Below are 8,079 nucleotides of genomic sequence, written 5' to 3' on the forward strand. Positions count from 1 at the left end.
CCAGAGGAGGTCTGGTCTGACAGCAAAGGAAGAAATCACTCTAGGAAAGGGGTTGAAACCAAGAGAAGTGAAGAGGGGATAAATTTTATATTGCACTCTGGATAAGTGTCTAAATGTACTTGCCTTAACAGCAGATAAGGCAGACTATATGCAAACCTTACTCTTAATGTTACATAAATTATGATCTGAGGTCTAAAAACTACACTTTACTTACAACTGTGCTGCACAGCTCCTAATAAGCAAGATCAAATATGTGAATGCAGAGGAAAGAACACAAAAGGTGCCAATGTTACACAGGGTCATTACAGATCAGGATTAAAGACATTAATTATTTTACCATACTCAAGGTACAAGTGAGAAAGAAGAAATATTTAACATATCACAGGAAGTTTGTGAGTCATTAAAATCCATTCAATGCCTAAACTGATTACAGAATAGAGTTGGCCAAATTCAGTTTTCACTGCATGAATAATTCAAATATTTCAGTGTTTGTTTGCATCCAGAATTAAAATGAAAAGTCCATGCTTTCAAATTATTCATGAAAGGGTTCAGTTTCATAGAAATGCCTCAGAAATGTCAAAATGAAATTTGACATTGCCAAGCGAGTCAAAATATTTTGTCATTTGCAAACTTCTCTCATTTCACTTAACAGCATGAGAACTTTTGGGAGAGATGAGGGTATGTTCAGCACATCCATTTTCCCCAGCAATGCTGGAGAACTCTGCAAACCACAGCCTACACTGCAAGGTCCACAAACTCCTTGGTGGATGGGATGCCATCCTGACAATAGGTATAATGATACTCTGTGCCCATCTGACTTAAAAGATGCCCCTTGAGTTGAATCAAGTGAGCAAACCTCATATATCATTTTCTGATTCATTTAGGCCAAACTTCCATTTTATGAAAACTCTGTCTGTCATAATAAAGCAATCAAATCTTAAAATTCACACAGAGTTTTAAAAAACTTAGCTTAAGTTCCCTTGTTCTAGTGTTGTCATAAGAACAGCAGGGCTCAAATTATAGGGTGCTTAAGCACCTTTTCTAATACGATTGTAGAACAAGTTGCTTCAAGCAAGATCAACCTGAACCCTGTGATTGATCTCTTGTACTGAAATCAAACTAAAATATTCCATTTTTCTTTCTTCTGTGTAGCTGCTCTCACTTCAGTCTGCTACCAGATGCTTATTTTCTGTCAGACTGTCATATTCTTTTAGGAAGCATTTTGCTCGCTTTAAAAATGTTTCCACTTAATCATTTCACTTGACCAAGGTGACTTTTTAACAGTTCATTCTGACTAAACTTGTGAAGTTCTAATCAATGCAAGTTCAGAGCCTGTTTTTCATCCAAATCCCTTCTGTTTTCATTGATCTCTTGCTGAGAGAGCAATTTAACTTCCTTTGGTTATCCTTCATATATCATACATAACGGCTGTTGTACAAATATTTGTCTGTGCCTTCCACACCACCATCTTTCCAGTTTTCAAGAGAGCACTGCTGTATTAAATAGAAGCCTTTTTATGTTTTTGGGGTTTTTTTGGTTGGATTTTGTTTGGGATTTTTGTTTGTTTGTTTAGGTTGGTTTTGTTGTTGTTGTAGTTGGGGTTTTTTAGCAACATCTATGAACCTGTCACATCCGCGTTTGTTATCACAGGATAAATCAGGTGGAAGGAGGATACCCAACCCTATACTCTGCTGTAAGACTGCACAGCATCTCTGTGACCCTGCTTGGCTACCCTCATGGGGAGTCTGAGCCACTCTCATTTCAGATTGTTCCCGCTGTCCCTTGTGCTCCTGAGCTACCATTAACATTTGTGAATTTTAGGGAAATTCTTTTGTTCCCTTTTCTTTAACTTCTGTGCCAGATTGGTGGTCATTCCACGTCTGTACGGCGCAAGCACTGTGCAAGCCATGCAGGCTGCCCATGTCTGCTCAGGGTTAATGCTCAGGGGTCTCCACCTGCCATTTTAGTGTTAGCAAGGGCATCTCATTTTGGGTGCTGGAGGTGTATTTAGCTCAGAACTCCATCCCAGAAGGAAGTGACAAAGTCCTGATATATTCCTCTGCATGAACACTGAGCCCCAAAGCCTTGCGTTACTTAAAAAAATGTAGCTCTTCAATTATAATTTATTGCTGTAATCCATGTAAAATACTATTTTTTAAGACAATAACCCACTGAAGTGAAAGTTCCACTGTTTCTGAAGAAACTGCAAGGAGTATCCATTATGAAAAATAGGAAAAATTTCTAGTAGTAAACAAGTAATATATGTAATACCTTTGGATCATCCTGTATATTAATACATCTGTTCCCCCATAGTCATTTCACTACTCCAGTTCTTCTCTGAATCAGGCTGGCATAATTCCAGAAGGTTCAGTCATCCCAAACTCTTCCACATGTCCTTCCTCTGTCAGTGACACTGCTTCTCTTCAAACCACAGCTCTTCTGCCTGTTGGGAATTCTCCCACAAACACTGAAAGCACACCTGAAAAACATTCAGAAAAGGAAAGTAAGAAATTATATACAACACCATTCTTTTCTTTTCATAGTGCTAGACATCTCGTTGTCCTCCAAGCCCGCTCTAAATCCAGTACAACCTTCCATGATTTTATCATGCCCTGACACTGGTTCTTAATCTTGCCTCTAAATCAGGCTAGATTACTCAGAGCATCTTCTTTCAACCTGTCAGTCCAAGAATCTGTGATACATTTCGAAAAATGTCCTATTGAAATGTATGTATGTTTACCAGCTAAAATTTCAGAAGTAATCCTTAATCTTGTTTGAAGAGGAAGTCTGCTGCAGCCATGCTTTCACAGCACAGTCACCGTGTTTCTCCAACCTCCTCTTATGAATGACATCATCTATGGTTACTTTGAAACCCATTCGTAATTCGGACAGATAAAAATCAAATTCAAGGCATATGATGTCTTTATTTTGCACGCATAATTTCTTTGACCCAATCACACGTTGCGCTGCAATTAAACCAGACAGCCATACAGTTATATGTCCCTTTGAGTTAAAACATGTGAATGGTTCTTAAATTCTCCTCATTAATCAGAAAAACAGGTTAAGCACCTTGCACATCTCACAGTATTTCATACCACGGCATATGCACACACTCTCTTGAGTTGTCAGCATTAGGCACTTGGGTTTGAAGTTAGAGGTGTTAAATATGCACTCAGCTCTCTGCTTTGCCTTTATCTTCACTTGAGTCATGTGACCATTTCTGCACCCCCCTTTTCTGCCAGGAAGTAGGTTTTCATTGTCTGAACTTGTTCCACATTTTCAAGCTATTCAATGGAATAATCGTTATTTTCTGCACCTGTTTCCTCAGCTATGTTGTGCCCGTGTATCATTATTAAAGCAAAGAGAATTTTCTGAATTTATCCTAAGCTCATGAATAGTTTTGGTCATATACAGTTTTATGCTTCAGACAATTGGTTTTTTATGTAGAATATTACCATTCCTCTAATTAAAACAATACTACACCTCCAGTTTTATAAGACCTAACTTCTGTGATGTTTTGTGCCAAAATATTTCTAGAAGGTAAGTTTAAGGAGTAAATGTCCCAGATGTCAGCATCAAAGGAGTTCTTGAAGCCTTAAGAAGTGCTTTGACAACTCCAGATGAAAGATGTAGGTAAGACCTAAGGGAATTCTCTGTATTTCTGGCAATGTATTTAATTTGCTGGAGGATTTACCTTCTTCATCCTCTAAGTTTCTTCAGCAAGTGCAAGCATTTCCTTTAATTCTTCTTTGTAAACTCATAAGAATGAAAACTCTGGGCACTCCCTTTCTTATGGCCAATTATTATGCTCATTCTTCTGAATTTTTAAAGGATGCCACTCATTGTTTCACAGCTTCATCTTCTTTCTGATTTTTATTTAAAGAATGTATTTGTGGCACATTCTATAGATGGGAGTAATTATGGTTGAAAACAGGGTACATTGACTGGAGACTTTTTTAAGCCATGTGGGTGTAGGTACAAAAATGCTTCTAGCGAGGATTTTCTTGTTATTTTCTAAGTCCGTGAGACATTTTTCTCTCTCACAGAAGAGGTAGCATGGAATGTAAACAACCAAGCCACCTGCAACCTTGAAAAGTCTTGTTTATGATATAGTAGAAAATATTTTGACAATGGATGTTTTAGGATTTTGGCCAATCACCCCCAAGGGGTGGCTGGTCCTTTGTCCAATTAGACTATGAAGAAAAAAGTCTATAAAGAGTTTGTAAAATAATTAAATAAATCAATCTTGCTGCACAATTCCTGCCTGCTGGATCTTCTCTCCTCCTCCTCCCTATGGCTGCGGGACACGGTGATATACCGTAGGAACCAGGCCTGCGGTAATAACCTCTTGTATAGTGCTAGCATTCATCACTAAAATTTAAAGTCTGTATCCATAACAGCTTGAAGCCAGGCATAATCCTCCACAAAAATCTGAGAATTAACTCTATAAGTTAACCAAGTCCAGCCTTTGCAGAACAGTTAAAGGTTCATCAATATAGAGAGGAGTCTTTTAAAGCTTGGAATGACAGTCTGAATATTCATAACACATCTGTAAAACACCAGTCAAAAAAATCCTAAAGACAGCACAAGGCTGCCTCAGCTTTGTCATATCTTTCACCCCCCTCCCAAGAAAACTGTTTTTCTGTTTTACAGTTAAATTGTGGAACTGATAGCAGCTGGATGTTTACTGAAATAACCAGCCATCTTCAGGGGGCACAAGGCTTTGTCCAGCATGGATGCACCCTTCTATGTACTCAGTGACACTGGGCCACCTTCCCCCAGTTTGCACTCACCTATTATGATGCAGGCAACACAGGGTTTGTGTGTTATACCCTCTAATAGGCCAATCAATTTGTCATCAGAATTGTTAGTGTTTTCATCTGGTTTTCTTAAGACCCAAGTTTATGGTTTCTACTCTGTTACTGCATCCCAAAATGCTTTTGACAAAAGGATCATCAGCTTATTTGAGAGCAGAATTGTGGTGATGTTAAAATGGGTATATGTATCTGGACAGGAAGAAAAAAAATTACATTGATACTGTCTTCATGTCCTTACCAAAGTAGGTTAAAACTGCAATGGGTAGAGATCCAGCATTTTCCAGTCGCTGCTTTTCTTTTAAATGAAAACCCAGTCCAAGTGGTATTTCAGCACTTAATTTGTTCCAAACACTGAAGACATTATAAATAACTGCAGTATCAACATGCCCAGAATTTCTCACTCACAAGCCAGTTTAGTACACACACTAAGTGTGTACTAAGCAGAACAACTGGAACGAGACCTTCTCTCTAGAAGGCTTAATTCACATTCCACAGCTTATCAATTGCAGAAAGCTCCACTGTGAAAATCACTATACATTAACCTCCTGGCTATCCATGCTACCCCATACCAAACTGCCTTTAGCAATGCAGTCAAACACAGACACTCCTCCTAGAGACAGCAATGATCCCAGTTGAAATCATTAAGTGCTATTAAGTGCTATTAAGTGTTACATTCAAAGCAAACACTGATTACAACATGTACCAGTCCTAAACCATGATCAGTGTAGAAGATGTTGGAATAATAAAACGTACTGTTTTATGCATTCTGGGATGCCAACGTATTCCATGGGGATGAGTTCAGCTAGTTCTGCCAGGGTAAAGACATACCTAATTTTTTGGCTGAATTTTGAGCTGTGGAAGAACAAATGCAGGGTACAGTTACAACTTAAACATTTTTCACTAGGTCAATATTAAAACAGTCTTTTAAGTTCAAAGCAAACAGTTGTCAGAACTATTTAAGAAAAATCTTCCAGAGTATTACCTAATAAAAGGTTTTGTGATGGCCAGGAGTGTTCTGATGAACCAGGAAGGATGAACTATGATCAATGATTTCAGATTTTTCCTTAACCTGAAGGATTTAAGCAATGGATAATTACTAGAACAAAAAGGCAGCATGACCTGGGGTTTTCGAATATATAAGAAGTATGTTTTTAGAAGCACAACTGTCACATAAACATAGTATTCTGACATCCCATTATTAGAAGTCAACCTCTATCAGAAGAAAAAAACACTACACAACTGTAAAATAAAAACTAAAGATTCAGTATCAATTTGACAAGGAAGTAACGTTCCAAGGAGAAGCTTCTTTGAATCTTTTTACACAACTGATGATATAGTGGTTCATAAAGAACCCCACTTATTAACCTGGTATTAATACAGTAAGTTGTAAGGATATTCTACAAGATAATACTCAGTATTCTAAGAATACTATTTTCACTAAAAAAAAACCACCCTGAGTACAAGAGCAACAAAAGATATACACAAACCCCCCAACCAACCAAAAAAATCTACCACACACCACTACCCAGGCATGTTTATAGCATCGTCCTACATTGTCTAGCTTAGGAAGAGCTAAGCCAATTTCCTTCATCAAATCTTAACCAGAAGGGACCAGATACCACATTAAAGAGCAGTTTTTCCTAAATATGTCTATCTCTGAGTATGTGAACATTGTAAGAAAACACTGCAGAGCTTCTTACCGTCTATCAATTTGCTGGTAACATTTCCTAAGCCAGCCTAAACTTGGCATTTTTCTCCGTGTTGTTGCACCATTCAGGTAAACTATCATATAGTTCTCTGCTACTAACAGCTCTAAAGTGCCAATTACATACCTGGAGAGACAAGCAAAGAAAACTTTAATATCCACAATCTTCATCTGAAAGCAATTCCTAGTAGTGCTCAAATATATTAAAAAGAACAAAAACCCAGAAAGGCAGATGATGACTTACTTAAATAGATTGTCCATTAGGTATCTGTAGTTAGGCTGGCTGCTCTCAGGCATGAAGCAAACAGCAAACACAACAATGGCATTTAACCCATCGCCGTAATACCCTATAAACAAAGAAATGAGCGGCAGTAGTGACAACAGTGACAATACACTGACTACACTTATGCAAAGTCAGGTACATTCAGCAAGCTTTTTCATTATTTACCCAGAACAGATTTACAAACATCCATATGGACACATTCATACACTTACAGAAAACCTCAAGGTTTCTTTTTCAAGTTTGTCTGCTTCTAAAGCAACAGCTGAAGCTGGTATCAATCAAACACCCTACCTATAACCAACATTTCAGTATAGAACCTCAGTATATTTAATAACATCTTAAATTATTAAAGTTTAGTCAACTTTTCTTCCAACCTAAACTTCACAGACTGTTGGAAAGTGTCATAAATTGATTTCTGCCTTAGTAGATCTATAGTTAATGTTTTCAACAGTCTTAAAGCCAAAAAGTTAGGTAGCAGTTACACTGTAGGACAGAGTAAATACATCTTATTACAAAGGTGCATTTTAGTACGTCACCACGCGTGCATTTTGGAACTTCAGTTTAACAGAGAAAAAATTATTACATCAACCATATCTTAACACTGCAACAAATGAATCACCACAAGTCTTTATGCCCAAAGCTCTTCCTCTGCTTCCCCAACTCAGTTTAAAGTAGTAGTTGCTCAGCAGTTCCCCTGAGCACGTCACCAATCCTTACCACCATGACTGATAACTTTTTTGTATGGTTCAATTGCTGCTAGCCGGCAGCCTTGAACAGCCTTGGGAAAAGGTATACACTGGTCAGCTCCCCCACTGCTTAGAGGCTTTCTCATGGGAAAGGGGCGTGAACTTGGGGAAAAAGTATAACTTGGTGTAACCGAATATTAAAACTGGAGCACGATGCTCAAATCGTATCGGTGTTCGTATTGTGACTCTGGCTGGATTCCCCTGCTCCTGGGACCCCCCCCTGCTACAAGTGCCTTTTAAGTCTTGTGTTCCCAGGATAGAACAAACTCACGAAGATAATAATGGCAGTGGATCTACGGGACTTCCGCAGGCCTTCTGGACTGCAGACATTTCTGACCAAAGGCCACAGATGACGTGTACCCTGGTCCTGCCGAACGTCCGTCCACCCCGGATTCAGCTTCGAGGTTTGATTGATACGGGTGCTGATGTAACTGTCACCTCCTTCTCTGCATGGCCTCCCTCATGGCCTTTAGCCCCGGTGGGATCGGCCATCGCAGGATTAGGAGGAACCACACAGAGCTATTTAAG

The 8,079-nt window shown here is 38.7% G+C and overlaps 1 protein-coding gene across 1 annotated transcript; it reads right to left on the minus strand.

The window, feature by feature from the left end:
* Positions 1-4,342: 4,342 nt before the first annotated feature.
* Positions 4,343-8,043, minus strand: LOC103613194 (BCL2/adenovirus E1B 19 kDa protein-interacting protein 2). The gene is made up of 6 exons (XM_017730638.1): positions 7,969-8,043; positions 7,523-7,583; positions 6,767-6,869; positions 6,518-6,649; positions 5,800-5,886; positions 4,343-5,669 (listed from the first exon to the last, which is right to left on the minus strand). Exons 1-6 carry the CDS (start codon positions 8,041-8,043, stop codon positions 5,537-5,539), a joined length of 591 nt encoding a protein of 196 aa, XP_017586127.1. The 3' UTR covers positions 4,343-5,536.
* Positions 8,044-8,079: the final 36 nt, after the last annotated feature.

The sequence above is a fragment of the Corvus brachyrhynchos genome, unplaced genomic scaffold (genome assembly GCF_000691975.1).
Source record: "Corvus brachyrhynchos isolate BGI_N302 unplaced genomic scaffold, ASM69197v1 scaffold43, whole genome shotgun sequence".
In the NCBI taxonomy this organism is placed as follows: Eukaryota; Metazoa; Chordata; class Aves; order Passeriformes; family Corvidae; genus Corvus; species Corvus brachyrhynchos.

What these genes read in the sequence shown, in the direction of transcription:
- LOC103613194 (XM_017730638.1), bottom strand. Translation starts at nt 8,043, where the DNA reads ATGGCCGATCCCACCGGGGCTAAAGGCCATGAGGGAGGCCATGCAGAG. An exon ending in CTAATGGACAATCTATTTAA is followed by an intron (nt 6,650 to 6,766) that starts GTAAGTCATCAT and finishes TTGTCTCTCCAG; the next exon opens with GTATGTAATTGGCACTTTAG. An exon ending in TACCAGCAAATTGATAGACG is followed by an intron (nt 5,887 to 6,517) that starts GTAAGAAGCTCT and finishes TAAATCCTTCAG; the next exon opens with GTTAAGGAAAAATCTGAAAT.